Below are 16,798 nucleotides of genomic sequence, written 5' to 3'. Positions count from 1 at the left end.
AGCCCCCGTCGGTGGCTGCATTAATCGTGTGTTCCTCACGTTTCTATTTTTTTTTTTGCCGTCGGGGTTTCTCCGCCGGACCGGGCACTGTTTCCTACGGTGAAGCTCTACCTTGTTCGCGCACCCAGTCCTCACCACAGCCCCGATCTAATCCTCACCTTATTTACATTAAGTTTTTAAAATGTTGTCTGTCTCATTCATTGGGTAATCAGAGCCGGTTATACGTCACGTTCATGTCAAATTGAAACCTATTTTTTAGGCAGGATCTAGCCTCAACATGGAGAGAAGTGCAGTAAGTTAGTAGAGCCAAACCTAGGGTCATGAAAAAGAAGGTGAGAAAAGCAGAATGTGATATGAGACAGTACTCGGAAAAATACTCAGTGATAATTTTTCAAATATATTATTTATTTTACATCATTTTGATATTTCAACAGATTGTTCTTCACAAAAAAAATACCTGGAAAATATATCAACTTACACGTCTAAGAAAGTATATCCATTAAATCACATTTGCTTGGTTCTTACTTCGTTTCAGCTGATTTCAGCCGTAGCTTGCTTTGTTCATGTATCCTTACAAACTAGGAGCTTTTTTTTTCTCGGATAAAAACCAAAATTCCTACCAATTGACACTCCATTGCTCGTCGGTTCGTTCCGTCGTTATTCGATTGCTTTTTACAAAACGGAATGCCTACCCTTCGTCAGATTTGTTCTGACTCATCAAAAGGGCGCAAGCATGTACAAATTATCCTTGCACAAAACGTGCGAGAAACCAATCTTGCCGTCATAACCTAACCGCCTTACAGTCTAATCGCGTCTAACTCTAAACTAAATTCTTTAACTCTCCAAACAATTTGGAATACCTCTGGATTTCGTACCAAATTTCTTCGCGTTTTGTTTTGATTTCCGTTGTCTCTAAAACTGTGTACGTTTGTTTGCATATATGCTTGCGTTTGTGTGTGTATGTGTGCATGAGTGGATTCTGCACGACTAACATCACGCTTCACTTCCGTTGACCGCTAAAATTTGATACAAAATTTCTCCTAACTTTGTTCTTCGATTTTTCGTTTAACATTAGTAGTGTCTTGATACTTCCGTCTCTTCCTCTAAGATTACGTTCATAAATACACGGGGGGGGGGGTAAGATTTTGGGAAAAAGCTGAAGAACAAATAATTTAATGTAAAATAGTTACATGGGATAAACAACCTTATTTTCATTGTATTCTAGTGTTTTCTTATTCATCACATTTCGAAGGGCGCTTCGAGGTTTGTTTGTTTTTTGAGAATTTTGTTTTTGATTTGGGGAAGTATCGGAATCACTAACACACGGCACTGTATGTGTCCCCGAATCGGCCCGGGACTCATACAGTCCGTGGGTGTTCTGAGTCGGCTTCCCTACTAGCTAATGGCCAAAACGAGTCCAGTTTGGTTTGTGTTTAATGGCGCACAGAAAACAAAACTAATATAATGAAAATGGGTGACGATGATTTATAAATATATTAGGATTTAATGAATATGTTTGTTTTACGTTCTGGATTTTGGGTAGACAGCGGTACCCCGAAGGCGAACGCTTCCGGCAAGCTTGGGCTGCGAGAGATCCTACCTGGTGTCCCTCCAGTCGGGCCAGGGCGAGCTTTGGCACAGCCCTCAAACTTCCGGTCCGTTCCGTTTCCCACCTGGGTATCCGGTCTTCGCTCTTAACTCTTAACAGCTAAAATATTGCGCCTGGCATGTCGCGCATGACTTCGACAGCTACAAGTGTCTTCCTATTTGCGTCGCCGGAGTGACCATGAGTCCTGTGTAGTTCCTCGGTTATTAGTAAGTAGCAGTTTAACAGTAAGGTAGATGTAGTTAGTACACTAAATTAAAATCACAATCAAGGGGTTTTTTTTGCAGATGCTGCTGAATTCTAGTTCTGCAGCCTGTACTCGGTCCGGTAGGACTTTACGAAGCTGGTGGCCGACGGCGGTGGAGAGGCAGTTTCCGTCGTCGCCGAAGCAGCCGTATGGTGATCGTGGACATCTTCGTGCTGTTTAAGGCTGTCGTAGATTTGCTGGAAGGTTGGCATCTTGTCCTTGCCGATGGTCATCTCTTTGATGTCGTCATCCTTCGGTAGAACCTTATGCTGGGACTCATCGACGGCAGTTCCGTCCGGTCGCAGACGAACCACCATCGGACCGGTCAGGTAGTTGGTGTTCTGCTCGTATGGCGCCAGATTGTCGAAGTGAGTCGAGGCTGCTCCCTGGAACCGTTGGTACAGGTCGTAGTTGGCAGCAGAGCCGGTCAGAGGCAGATAGTTCTGGGGATTGGTGTATTGGAGATCCTGAGCCGTGGCAGCGTTGCTGTAGTCGAAGTCCATTCCGTACTTGTCAATGCCGGAGTCCTGCTTGCGGTTGCTGCTGCCACCGGATTGCTGCTGTGGACTGGGATCATCAAACAGCGGGTTGTGTTCGTACTGGCCGCTGGCGATCTGGACCGGAGCCTTGGTCGTTTGTGGGATCTTCTTTTTGCCGTTCTTGGTATGGCCGTCCATCATGGCGTCCCAAACTGGAAAACAGAACAGATAGAGAGAAAGAATACGAACGTTAGTCCTTGCTTGCTTTGCATTGGTTGTAATTAATCACGCGATCATTCTGTGTGTGTAAGTGGAAAAGTTCGAGGTTACTTCCTGAACTTTTCACTCGAAGAGAGACTTCCTGGTTCGAGAGCATCTTCGATCGACGATCATGGTGATGACCTCTGGGCATGCATGCGAGCAAACACGATTGAGTGAAATTGAGGCGGATAGGATTACGGCGAGCGGACGAGTAGGTCACCTAGCAGGGACCTAGCCGCGAAGATTCGATTGAGATGCTCGGCAAAACAATCGATCTTTCCTCTCGCGGCCGCCTATACAAAAGATCGCACCGCAAAAGGCGGATGAAGGTGCTCGCTCACGCTTATTATCATAAATTAAAGTGCGCCGATGCGAGGGATGATGCTCGGACGAGTACACATTATTGCAGGCAAGATCGAGAACGACGGCGGCGCTCCCTGGGTCGGCAGGGTTGCCAGATTGGTTGTGGAACACTCGTAGCATTGAAAACATTTGCTGCCATTTGAAAGGTTTGGGAAGAATAGGTGAACCCGGCAACCCTATCGGATGCCTCCAAGCCTGTTTCACAGCCGGAGAAAGAGTACAAAAGCAACGGGGGTTAAGCACGCTTCGTTCGGTAAAGGTCGTTTGGTTTTAAAAATAGCCTTAACCGCCGCCAATGCACGCTGATGCCCCCACGAATAGAATATTAAATTATAGCCTCTCCTGCACGGCAACTTAATTCTATACACGTACGTGTGTGTTTGTACGTCTACAATGAAAGCACAAACATTTGTCATGACCCGATCGTGAAGCAATTCAATGAGGATTTCAATGGAACCGAAGCTCTAATGAATGTTCGAATGGGTCACTTCCCCAATCAATCAAAGAATCCCAACACACATCTTCAAAACAACCTGTAGAACTTCCTCAATTGAGGACGTCGTATTGACATTGGCTCCAGCAACAACAACCACAGTAAAACGACGATTCATGCAAAACACTCTCATCCGGAAGCGGCCATCAATACGGCGCGGAATTAAGACGTCAATTAACAAATTTAAAAAAAAAAATCACATCTCAATATACTCACTTATATCGTGAGCACCGCGCTGGTACGGGTCCATCGAATCCAGGTGCGACTCGTTCATGTCCTGCAGCTTGTTGATGCCGTACATCAGGAGGTTTCGTTTGCACATGTTAGTCGGCATGTCCTGCGAACCTTTGCAGTAGTTGGACACCTGTTTGGCAAACATCGAGTACAGGTGTGACATCTGCAAATACAAACAAAAAAGAATGTGAATCAGTGAGGATGTTACGTGCGATGAAAGCGAAAGCGCTTCGTTTATGTAAACATATGTCCGGTGCAAGACGGGGGAAAGTGCAACCTTGACGTACGAGAAGCGCGTGACTTGAGCCAAACGCAAGCGACGAACCCCTCCCCGGTTTCAGTAACTGTGTGTTGAATCATAACTCGCTAGCCGACTTGTTGCTTAATTAGCAAAAGCCAAGGTTACTCAAGGTCTGGCACGAAAGCGAATAAAATATGCCCGCCGTTAAAACGCTTATTCCATTTAGGCTCGCGGCGGTCATTGCATGATAAGGTAAATTTTTAAGCACCATCAACCGGAGGTGGAGGGGTGATGTCTTCATTTCTTGACCACGCGAAAAAAAAAAGAAGACAAGCTCAACTCTCAAGCGGAATTTTTGTTTATCTCCGTTTGCCATCGCGCTCTGTTGACGCTCGTCTGACTGAGCTGTCAGAGGTCAACAGACAAGATTTTGGTGGCGGGTGGACGGCGGGTGATGATGGACACATTCCGGCATCAATTGTTCTTTTTTTTTGCATAAGAAATGTAAATGATGAGGCAAGCTGAGCTGAGTTTCATCATAATTTAATTTAGGAAAAAATGAGGAGTTTTTTGAAGTCGATTGATGCGTTTTGGAAGTGGAAAAAGATTGATGGAGAGTGCAATGATCGATTGCGAATGGTGGTTAAGTGCATGACGGTGTTAAAAACGCAAGCAGGGGTGTAATTGTTTGAGAAATTTCCGATTTGATTTAAAGGAATTCACCAGCAAAATAAGTGCGCTTGATGATCCGTGATTTACACGAAAGTAGATCTCATGGAACAAGGTTCGTCTCACGATCGGCAGATCGATCTAGGAACGAATATTACAACCTCATAAGTTACTCATGCGTTTAGTGTCCTACGATTTTAGAAATTTCTCTATACGAATGAGTAAAAGTTACTCACAACTGAGTAAAAGTGACCCACTGTCTGAGTTGGTTTCGCTTTCATTGGATATTACAAAAGTATAGTGTATTTCCTTTGCTAGAGGTCACTGTTCACCTTCTTTGTATGGCTTGTTCTAATAGGTGTTGAGCTTATGGTCTGCCAAAAAAGTTTCTCGAAGACTGCATATGAATCGAATCTGCCCATGGAAGAGGATACCTGTGTGACTAATGGTCACTGGCGTGCTCAAAAAGAGTTGCAAATAAATCTCAAACTTACCCGGCAATTATCCAGTTCATTTGAGAGCTGTTCTTTGGCCTTTGGGAGGGATTAAATGGATTTACACTGCTTTGATTAGTCTAAGAGTCACCTAAAGTAGATTTGCCACCCATTGCCTCCGACCGCACTCCACACGCGAGATCTAATGGTGACCATAAAATGGTCTGAAACTCAAATCAAGCAAAGGTTGCATAGTCCCGGAATGCGAAGTTGGACCCAACTCTCCGTATGTGAGGAGATAAAGCAGATGAAAGCAGCTACTCAAAAACAGGTCTTGTAAGTACATACCAAAAATCGTTCCTAATAGGCTTCAAAAGCCGAAAATCGCATGTTAATTGTTTCAGAAGACTTCTTAAAGTCACAACAATCGTCTCGAATAAGTTTCAGACACCAAGAACGTTCTTAATAAGTTGTAAAAACCTGGAATCTCAATTGTTGATGGTCGAAAAATCTCACACTAGCGAATCCACGGACAACCTTGCTTCATCCCTTGCATCTTAATCCATCTACTCCCATAGCTATCCACCTTTTTTGCCGAAAATCTTTAAAATCATCATCAATCTTCTTTCTATCTCACAACAGCAAATCAATTTTTCTCCTGCATCTTAGATAGGGTTGCCCCTCGGTAGAAACCGCAACAACAAGTTTCAGAAAACGACTATCGTTCCTGCAGAAATCCAGAATCGTTTCTTATAAGTTTAAATAGGAAACCGAAAAACCATTTCTAAATTCCTAATAAGTTTAAGAAGACGAAAACCGACTGCGAAAAAATTTGATTTGAAATTGAACAGATATTGTGGCAAGAAAAAGATAGCTCTATTGTCTGTGGTCATGATCGAACTACTGATAACCATAAAATCAACGCTTTGGTCTCATTTATCTCAAATGAATTCCAATTATTTTGTAGAAACAATTCTATGAACAAGATTGTTTATGGTTGCACAAGAAATCTGGTTTGATTTGAGGGTGCTTTTTCCCTTTGAATGAAATATCAATGGATTCGGGATACTTTGAAAAAATTATCGATTATGCCACCAGAGGTCACTCTCTGCAAACTACGACTGATTTGGTTGCACAGGTTTGTAAATCATGTCTTTTTGATCAACTTCGCCCAAGACTGCGAAAAAAATCGATATGAATTTGATCCGATATTGCGATTACATGGTTTCATGGTTGCAAATCTTGACAGGACCATCGATTTTTTCTCTCATGGTTCGTCTTGTCTCCGTATGAAATGATTGTTGCTTGAATTTAAGCCATGCTTTCAGAGGACTTAATCATCACAAATCCAGCTTCATGCTAGATGATTTCCATTAGCTAAATTTTGTTTCAAAACAAAACTGAGCTTATTAAAATAATAGTTTTGGAAATTCGATGTAAGTCTAATCACGGAAGCTTCAAATCACCCAACACTCAACCTCGAGCTCGTCATTTCAGTTGAAATATTCTCCCTCTCTGCAACAAAACAACAATAACACATTTTTCAAAAAATCTTCTTCTAATCACGATCTCAACTGACTATGCGAGAAACTTCTAAACAATAAAGTGCCCCTTCCTTCTTCAAAAGAGTACGTGACTTTGCATCAACAGACAAGCATGCAGGCACACATCACCATTCAATGTTTATATTATATTATAAATAAATATTTTATTTATCAAAACCCCCACAAGCGGCGCCACTTGAGAACAAAGAGAATTCCCCTCAGCCAGTCACAACGACCCTTCTCTAATGTTGGTACCGGTGCATCATCATGACCCCTGCCACCACGATCAGCCAAGAAAATCCCACTCCACGGGATGAAGTCACCACGTTGTCACCCTTTTCTCACGGTCACGGTCACTTCCAAACCGTCCAAAAAAAATGTCCCAAGTCACCGTCGTTGATTAATCTCCGCAGCAGCCACAGCCACACGGCCGATTAAACCAACTCAAATTTGAGTATCATTCACTCAAATTCGCTCAAAACGTATGATACTCTCATAGACTGAGTAAAATTTTCTTCGATTGTTTAGGAAAAGATTTTCGGGAATGAGGAAATTCCAGACTCCTAGACTGAGTAAAATTTCCGTCGATTTTCATCATATTCGAGGAAAAGTCAGTCAATGAATGATCAACGTTTTTGCGATTTTGAGTGAAAAAACACTCGCTTTTGTGTCGATCTTATCTGCCGTGCCGCACCCGAACACCTTCGCAGTCCTATATTACAACTTCGAGACGGTGACGGTGATGTAATTTGTGAACAAAAAAATCCCACATCGATACACACAGAGCTAATTATTATAGCAGATTCAATTGATTCAATGGGCGGGCAGCTGAAGCTGGAGCGTCACGATCGTCTATTGATCGATCTCTTGCTCTCCCTTCGATCCCCCCCGCTAGATGAGGAAGTACACGATCTCGTCGCATCGTAGGCAGGTAGAACCGGTAGAGATTCCAATCAACTTTGTACCTACAGTAAATGCTTGGATCCCAAGCCCATCCCAAGCGCTGCTGATCGATCTAGAAGAGGTCAAACACGAATAGGGGTTGCCCCCGCTGCCCGTCGCCGCCGATCGCTGCCTCGCTGCGCCATTAGCATACCTTCCTAGAGACGCTAAGCTCATGTTTTATGCATCGTCGTCGCGAGGCAAGGCAGCTGTAAGAGACAGAGACAGAGAGAGAGAGAGAAAGATTCACCGATTGCGATAACCTTGGATGACCTTGGACGGGAGAGAAGGCAGCCGCGCGACGAGACCGTTCTGAAGATCCGCCTCGAAGAAGGCCCCCGAGGCAATTCTCGTCCCACTCTGTCGTCTGTGTCATGACAGGTTTGCGCGAATTTCTTTTTTTTTTCTTTCGCTTTTTTGTGTTCTTCCCCGCAATTCAGTCTCGTTTCTCTTCGAAACCAGAATCCGTTCCGGGACGACAGAGTGGCGCTGAATAAAATTAGCCATTTTATTGGATCGGACGGCAAGTGGAGTGGTTTGACGGGAAGCGGAGGAATGACCCTGAATTTGAAATTTTGGCAAGGTGGAATTTGCGTCCAATTGTAGACCAAAATTTGATTGTAGATTGCGAAGAAAGGCTTCTAGGGAGTGCGTTCCTATTTGAAACGTCAATGGGCAGATAAATTTTGCAGGAATGTGTCTACAAATGAGCAAATAAGCCTAACAATTCGAGCCAAAGCGTGGAAATAATGTCAACCAAATCAAATTTGCAACTTTTTTTAACGTAACAAATCACTGGATTATAGATTTGTCTTGAAGAACTAGTTTGCCGAAGACTGCCAAATAATACGATTTGAATTGAATGAGGTAAAGCAAGCTAATCGGGATACCTCTGTGATGTATGATTCTCTCTCTGTATGATTCTCTTATAAATCTAAATTTGAAATCATTATTTCATTGCCACCAATTTGGAGAAACCATTTGGAAGTTTTCAAGTTCAAGCGAAATCGATACGACTCTGAAGAGACATTTCGAATTCCAATTGAGAAAATGGGATTCGAAAGATGGTATTTCCATTATTTTTTTTACCACCAGAGGTCACTATAAGCAACTTTTGCATGCATTGTTGCCATATGTTTTCAGATCATGTCCCGATGGACAACTTTGCTGAAGACTGCTCCGGAATTCGAATTGAATTTGAAGGGACAATGCGAATAGATTGTTATACCTCTGTGGCTTATGATGATGATTATTTTTACTTAAGATCAATGCCAAGCGATTTTGCTTCGCCCCCGAAAGTGATCACTTTTTGGCACTTTAAATCAATGCAATTATCAGCAATTTGTAGAGGATGTTCTAACGAGAAAGTATCCTAAAGATTGTTTGTGAATCCGATGCGATTCGGTTAAGGTATACAGTGGCGTTAGATCAATTGAGAAAATTTGAATCAGAAGATGGTATTGCCATCTTTTTCCACCTGAGGTCACCGTTCGCACTTTGTCTAAGTTAAATCACCACAAGTTTTTAGATCAGGTTCTGCTAAACCAATTCGCAGAAGACTGCTACGCAATCCGAATTGGATTTGAAGAAATAATGCGAATAGTTTGTGATACCGCTGCGACTTATGATGATCATAATTCAAAGAGCCTAGCAATTCAACTACTCTCCAACAAGAAACCACTGTTGATGAATAAGTTTTCAAACACCTCCAAGTGAATCCGATAAGAATCATGTAAGATATCCCGGAGCCAAGTGTTTCACCAATTTAAGAAATTTTATTCGAATGATGGTATTGCCATCTTTGACCACCAGAGGTCACTGTTAGTCCTTCTCGTACGTTTCATCACCATAGGTTTTCAGATCATGTCCTGTTGCACAAGTTTGCTGAAGACTGCCACGGAATTCGATCCGGATTTGAAGAGATAATACGAATAGTTTGTGATACCTCTGATGATGAGCATACTTTTAACGAAAATTGGTGACAAGCAATTCCACTGCTCTCCAACAAATGACCACTTTTCAGCATCTGTCACCCCAGTTGAGGTTATCAATATTGGTAGAAAACATTCTGCTGAACAAGTTTTCAAAAAGGCGCCAAGTGATTGCGATACGAATCAGGGGAGATATCGCGTAGCCAAGCGTCTGATCAATTGAGGAAATTTGAATAGGAAGTTGGTATTGCCATGTTTTACCGCTAGAGGTCACTATTAGAAGTTTTCGTTTGTTTCATCGCCATAGGTTTTCATATCTTGTCCTGCAGAACAACTTTGCCCAGGACTGCTTGAAAATTCGATTCGAATTCGACGTAATTTCATTCATTCGATCATAATTTTTAACTAAGATTAGTGTCAACTGATTTCACTGGTTCTCAGCTAAGAGATCACTTTTTTTTGATCATTTTGGTGATGTTGATTTGTAGGAAATATTCTGCTGACAAAGTTTGAAAAAGATTCCAAGTGAATCCGATACGAATCAGGGGAAACATCGCGTTGCCAAACGTCTGATAAATTAAGGAAATTTGAATAGAAAGTTGGTATTGCCATGTTTTACCACTAGAGGTCACTGTTAGTACTTCTCTTTAGTTTAATCATCATAGGTTTTCAGTTCTTGTCTGACACAACATCCTTGTCAAAGACTGTAAGAGAATTCGATTCGAATTTGAAGAAATATGGCAAGCAGTTAGAGATACCTCTGTAGTTTATGATGATCATAATTGCTACGAAGATTAATGCCAACTGATTCCAATGGTTTTCAGTAAACAGGTCAATTTTTAGGATCATTTACTCAAATTCTGATAAAACATATAGGAAACATTCTGCAAAACAAGTTTCCAAAAGATTCTTAGTGAATAAGGAGAGATATATCGTAGCCAAGCATCTGATCAATTAAGAAAATTAGAATCAGGATATGGTAATGCCATCTTTTACCACCAGAGGTCACTGTTAGCAATTTGCGTACGTTTAATTGCCATAGGTTTTCAGATTATGTTCTACTGAAGAACTTTGCCGAAGACTGCTAGAGAATTCTATTCCAATTTGAAGTTTGTGGCTTATGATGAGCATATTTTTTACGAAGATTAGTGCCAACCGATTCCACTGCTCATGCTCCCCAGCAAGATATGACTTATAAGCATCTGTCTCTCAAAATCTGGTGATACCGATTTGTACAAAACAACAACAATGCTGAACAATTTTTCAAAAGACTCTAAGTGAATCCGATACGAATGAGGAGAGATATCGCGTTGCCAAACATCCGATCAATTGAGGAAAGCGGAATCAGAAATGGTATTGCCATCTATCGCCACCAGAGGACACTGTTTGCACTGCTCTTTCGTTCAATCACGATAGGTTTTCAGATATTGTCCTGCAGAACAACTTTGCTAAAGACTGCAAGAGAATTCGATTAGAATTTTAAGAGATATGGCAAACTGTTTGAGATACCTCTGTGGCTTATGATGATCATATTTTTGACGAAGATTAGTGCCAAACGATTTGTTTTCATCAGACTGCAAGTGGATCCGAAACGGATCAGCAGAGATAACTCGTAGCCAAGTATCAGATCAGTAGAGATAATCGATGGTATTTCCATCTTTTACTACCAGAGGTTTTCAAATTATGTTCTGGTTAACAACTTTGTCCAGTACTGAAAAGGAATTTGATGAGCCAGAAGAAGATACCTTGAAGAGTTCATTTCTTCTTAAAATTAGTGCACATTTCTATGTTGAGCTCAATGTTAAAATAATCAAATCAACCGCAGATAAATCGAGTAGTAAACTTAAACTTAACCTCAATTTCAAACACTTTTGTCTTAAAGTACCAGGCTGATTAACTACTTGTCGTTTTATGTGGCCTTGAGATAGGTCATGAAAAACTGCATAAGGGGTCATCGAAATTTTAGTGAGTTTTAAGGATCCAAATCCATCCTAAGTTTGAAGCTACACAGACAAAAATTCTGAATATTACTGGCGATATGATCCATACCTGTAAACGTTTGTTTTTCTCATCACGCAAACTACCAACTTGCAAGAAATATTGTCTCATAGACGACTTTCCGTAAACTCTCAGTCACATAACACAGAATGGCAAGCGTTCAAAACGAAAACTACTCCACAGAACTTTTAAAATAAGCGCAAAAGTCCTATGAGCCTACTTGGAAGCCGTTGGAGGCGAACCAGCCCAAGGCTGAAAGCCTCCTTAATAAAGCTAAATAATAATAATAATAATACTTGGAAGTACTCAAGAAGTTACTTAACTGGGCTTGCTGTTATAGGAAAATTCACGTAACTTGAGGGCATGGCACAACCTATTGAAAGTGCTCTGAACCCTCTTGTATTTGAGGCTTACTCCATCCCTTCAAATTTCTTGGGCACTCACATTTGAATGAAATGATTTGAACGAATAAAATTAGTCGCATGGCCTATCGTTTTAAGGTCAACGTGACTAAATTTCAAAAATAGACATCACTTCAGAATGGAAAAACTCTCGCCGTTTTGAGCGAAATATTAAAAGGAAATCATCGATTAGAGCTTTTTGCAATCAGAAGTGATGTCTCAGAGAAAACCATTTTTGAAATTTCGATTTACTCACTAGGTCACTTTCACCTTACGAGTAGTACCATCCAATACAATTGGATTATTGTCATTGTAATTTTCTCAGCCGTTAAAGAATTTGAAAGCTCCTGCAAGGAACACAAATATTTAACTAACAATGACATTGCTCGAACTTACATCATTAGAATACATTGAGAAAGGTCACAAGGTTTAGCAAATAATCTGAACCCGAATTATATGGTCTATCTGTCACACAGTACGGGACAGGGGAGTTCAACACGTGGACCATGTATCACAATACAAAAGAAGATTTGCACTCTCATGGTTTTCCAAACAAACATTCAACCCTAAAAGGAACGGGGAAAGCACTCGACCTCTATCCACGAAATATCCGTTAAAATTGTTTTGATCGAGTGTTCCGATGTGATAGTCCAAGTCCGTAGAGCTAAGAGAGCCTAAAGAGCTCCACTTGTCCTAATTTGATGCTCCACTTAAGCTGTAGAGCAACCTTACACTAGTTTAAGACGCTGTTTTTAATCCTTGAAAGTACTTTCAGGCACATTTCCTAGAACTGATAAGACTAATCAACTAGTGCGCGAAGTAGCGGTCATTCCTAGGTCTTGAAAAAGTATTCCCCACAACATGTAACACAGCAGAACTTCATAAAAAAACAACTCTATTCAAATCCCCCTCACCCACTCGACCTTCAGAAACTTTACTGCCGTTTGATAAAGTTGTAAAAACTCCCCCCTCAAGCAATAAATTATTGATCTCTCCACCATCCACAACAAAGTATCGCCTTCCCCAAGCTGCTGCCTGATAGACTGTCAGCTCCACAACCCGACGAGATAACCCGTTGCACTTTTCAACGCTCGCTCGCTCGCTCTCGGGTGCAAGATTTACATGAACAGATAACCCTCCGTTTTCGAAGAAGCCGCCTCTCGCTCAATGCATCATGCAATTATCATCCGAGCAAACGCACAGCTGTTACGTCCGCGGAGCACAATTTCCCGGAATCCCGCATTCGAACATCCACAACCCACGTCACTGGACGGAAACCTACCTTTTCACCCCGACTCAGGAATTCCCACATGGGGATTGCGGAACCGGAACACTGCGACGCCAGCATCAGGGTCATCGCCATCAGGGCCAATATAAGCGGCATTCTTCTTCCACGAGCCATTTTCACCTAGCTCTCGTTGGTTCACCAATCACTTCCTTTCTCGTACTTCCTCCGAAACGCTCCAATTAAGAACGTTCACTCTCTTTTCCACCGTAACAATTTTCCGGGCCCACTTTGCAATGTTGTTTATGTTTTTTTTTTGCTTTCTTCGCACTCACTTGTTTTCCTCACCCAGCGGACTTTCAACTCAAATTACCCACTCACTTGCAACACTTCCCGCTCGGCGTTAATTACTTCTCCCCCGTCCTTGTCGCTTTCAAGATCACACACTTTCTGAATAAAAAAAAAACCTTCCGATCTTGCACTTTGCTATTTTCTTGCGTTAGAAATCTTTCAATTCACTGGCTTTTGGCTCTCGTCGCTTTTCAATACTCTGTGTTTTCCAACTTTCAGAACCGTGTCAAGTCTGCTCGAGGTATCGTGTACGAATAAACAGTGCCGCCCGATTGGGTTTCACCTTATATACGGCGGTCGACTTCGGCTACCATGACGTCATGGGCGCCGCCGCCGACGACCGACTGGACGCGATCGGCGACGCCACGATCGTTGGTTGTTTACCTCAGCTCCGCTCGCGAAACCGCGAAATTCTTTCGCGATCGCGATCGCATTTTTGCAGGGCTTCGCTGATGCGCTGATGTTGGTTCTTTCTTTTGGCGCTTCTGGACACCGCGACGAAATTTGTTTACGTTTTCGCGAGCCATGTCACCAACGATCGCGACGGTCGGGCGTTTGGTGGCGGGCGGCGGTGGCGGCGGCAGGTCGATCGTGCGTAATTGTATCGTTCAGAAGGGGCAGAGCATGGCGTCGCGAGCATAAGCGCCTAATTTATGAAGCGATCACGGATGTCGTGTGCAGGAGGGGTGGTGGCGACGGCGGTCCTGTGCCGGTTGCACACTGCTCCGTTGATTGGGGAGAGAGAATTTTGTTTTTATCGGTTTGATTTGGTGTGGCGCCGTGGGGTGGAAATTTTTCCAGATCATTTAGTGGTGTTTTTGTCTCAAAAGGTGGGTATTTCCCGGAATTTCGTTGTGCGATATTTGTTGTGTTGGATAACGACTTGGATGAGCAACACATTAGAAATGGTGTTTTTATCAAATTCGATACTTTTGAGTCACCAAAGGCTAGCGTAAGCCAAAAGAATGTGATGTCAGCGTATAAGAAAAACCTAATGATGTTATGATGGATATAAGTTGTTGGTATTGTCGCTTGACGCAGTGAAATTTATTGAAACTCTTTAATTTCAAAGTTACATGGCCAACAGACACATCATCGATCGTCTTATGATAAACCATGGATTTTTATGATGCGGTTGTTGGAGAATTCCCACATCGTGATTCTTGCGCTTATGTGCTCCAAGCTAAGACTCGAACAGCCGTGAATAGTATTGAGGTAGGGTTTTTGATATAATTTCCGTGCTACTAAGCAAAACCCGCGCTCCACACTTCAAAATATATTTACCTTTCCATACATACCATCGAATTTGATAAAAAGTCAAAGATCATCCTACGAGTTTCAATTCCATCCTAACGCATTGAATCGCCATTGGATTTTCTTCGACATACGGAGGAAGGCATGAAAAGGGGATTCGTTATGCAGCCATTCCATAGCAAAACGATATAGTGGTTCACAGAATTTCGTAAAAATGTGTAGTTTATAAAAAAACAAAATATTAGACCCATATTTTTTTTGTCATGAGAGTGACTATTTTCATGTTAGGGTGGTCCAAAAAATCGATTTTTTTTTCAAAACTTACATCATTAGAATACATTGAGAAAGGTCACATGGTTTAGCAAATAAACTGAACCCGAATTATATGGTCTATCTAACACACAGTACGAGACAGGGGAGTTCAACACGGGGACCATGTATCACCTTGAAAATAAACAATACAAAAGAAGATTTACACTCTATGGTTTTCCAAGCAAACCTTCAACCCTAAAAGGAACGGGGAAAGCACTCGCCCTCTATCCACGAAAGATCTGTTAAAATTGTTTTGATCGAGTGTTCCGATGTGATGGTCCAATTCCGTAGAACTAAGACAGCCTAAAAAGCTCCACTTGTGTTAATTTGATGCTCCACTTTAACTGTAGGACAACCTTACACTAATTTAAGACGCTTTTTTAATCCTTGAAAGTACTTTCAGGCACATTTCCTAGAACTGATAAGACTAATCAACTAGTGCGCGAAGTAGCGGTCATTCCTAGGTCTTGAAAAAGTATTCCCCACTACATGTTACACAGCAGAACTTCATAAAAAAAGCAACTCTATTCAAATCCCCCTCAGAAACCTTACTGCCGTTTGATAAAGCTGTAAAAACTCCCCCTTCAACCGAAAGCAAAATGTGTAGTTTTGTTCCTTATCGCAAAATATTAGACCCATATTTTTTTTTGTCATGAGAGTGACTATTTTCATGTTATGGTGGTCCAAAAAATCGATTTTTTTTTTCAAAAAATGACTTTCTTCACAAACTCATAACCAGTGTTGCCTAAATCATCAATCAAATGACATTTTTCCGCTCTCATACGCTCCCAATATCATTCGTGATATTGGAACAAAATATCATGTTTGATATTGATTTCACAAGCTCCTTTGATATTGCAAAACAATGCACAACGTGCAAAAATCAAGCTGAAAGTTGACTCGATACAAAAACGACTCCGTTGCACATCGCCTGCTATCCAAGGGGTATTCAACTCTGCACACTGTGCCGAAACACATCGTGGCACACTGATCGGCACGTCATGACACACGATGACAAATATGACACAAAATATAATATAAAACGGCATCACTGTTTTGCGTTAAAATTTTACCAATCGTTGCTAAGGTTTACTACTTTGTTTTTAAGCAAGGGAGAAAGGGACATTTTGTTGACAGTGTCATTGCTATTTTGTTGTCGATTTTCCAGCGAAATGGTCATCAATAATAATAAGATATTGTATAATTGACGAGACACTCCATGTCCTTATGCCTTTTTGCGGAATGAACCTCTACAGAAAGTTTACCCGGCTTTTGAGAGATGTTCATTACACTGATGCAAAATTTGACTTTTTCGCTCCACAGTGCTTAAATGGTTTCAAATCGGGTCCTAATTAGCTTCCCAAAGTTACAACTCATTTGGTTAGAAACAGACTGCGCACAAGCCATTTGAAGTTTATGTACATGTTAATTACTATGGAAAATCTCAACTTTTTGTTCATTGCCTTCTAGTATTTTTCCTGGTTGAGCTGCGAAACAGTTCGATAGTTTTTCTTATAGGAAATGTTCTCAGCTACAACTTTGCTGAAGATCGTTTCTATGTAAAATGAGACAGGAAAAAGTTATTAATTATTTAAGAGATTGATAAACTTATGACATGATCAAGCAACTGCTCTGTAGGCAACACTGTATTTTGCAGTGTGACATAGTAGCCATGACTTTTGTGTCCTATTCAACGCCCCAGAAACACCAATGTTGCCTGCTGATCAGTTGATTGAGCATGATCATAAGACATCAGCGCATTGAACCATTGATTACTTTCGATCCTTGCATTTAATCAAAAAGTGGTCTTCAG

The 16,798-nt window shown here is 41.6% G+C and overlaps 1 protein-coding gene across 1 annotated transcript; it reads right to left on the bottom strand.

Moving 5' to 3' along the window:
• Positions 1 to 384: 384 nt before the first annotated feature.
• Reg-5 (Rhythmically expressed gene 5) lies at positions 385 to 13,412 on the bottom strand. The gene is made up of 3 exons (XM_065231728.1): positions 13,126 to 13,412; positions 3,666 to 3,846; positions 385 to 2,544 (listed from the first exon to the last, which is right to left on the bottom strand). Exons 1-3 carry the CDS (start codon positions 13,243 to 13,245, stop codon positions 1,907 to 1,909), a joined length of 939 nt encoding a protein of 312 aa, XP_065087800.1. The 5' UTR covers positions 13,246 to 13,412; the 3' UTR covers positions 385 to 1,906.
• Between the last annotated feature and the right edge of the window lie 3,386 nt (positions 13,413 to 16,798).

The sequence above is a fragment of the Ochlerotatus camptorhynchus genome, unplaced genomic scaffold (assembly GCF_037179485.1).
Source record: "Ochlerotatus camptorhynchus isolate MF236.1 unplaced genomic scaffold, CSIRO-AGI_Acam_v1.1 ptg000361l, whole genome shotgun sequence".
NCBI lineage: Eukaryota > Metazoa > Arthropoda > Insecta > Diptera > Culicidae > Ochlerotatus > Ochlerotatus camptorhynchus.
Note: the sequence above shows the minus strand (reverse complement) of the source record. Positions and strands in the feature narration are given on the sequence as shown.

Coding starts and splice junctions, on each gene's coding strand:
- Reg-5 (XM_065231728.1), bottom strand. CDS start 13,245: ATGGCTCGTGGAAGAAGAATGCCGCTTATATTGGCCCTGATGGCGATG. Junction 3,847..13,125: donor TCCTGAGTCGGGGTGAAAAG/GTAGGTTTCCGT, acceptor TTGTATTTGCAG/ATGTCACACCTGTACTCGAT. Junction 2,545..3,665: donor GCGCGGTGCTCACGATATAA/GTGAGTATATTG, acceptor TCTGTTTTCCAG/TTTGGGACGCCATGATGGAC.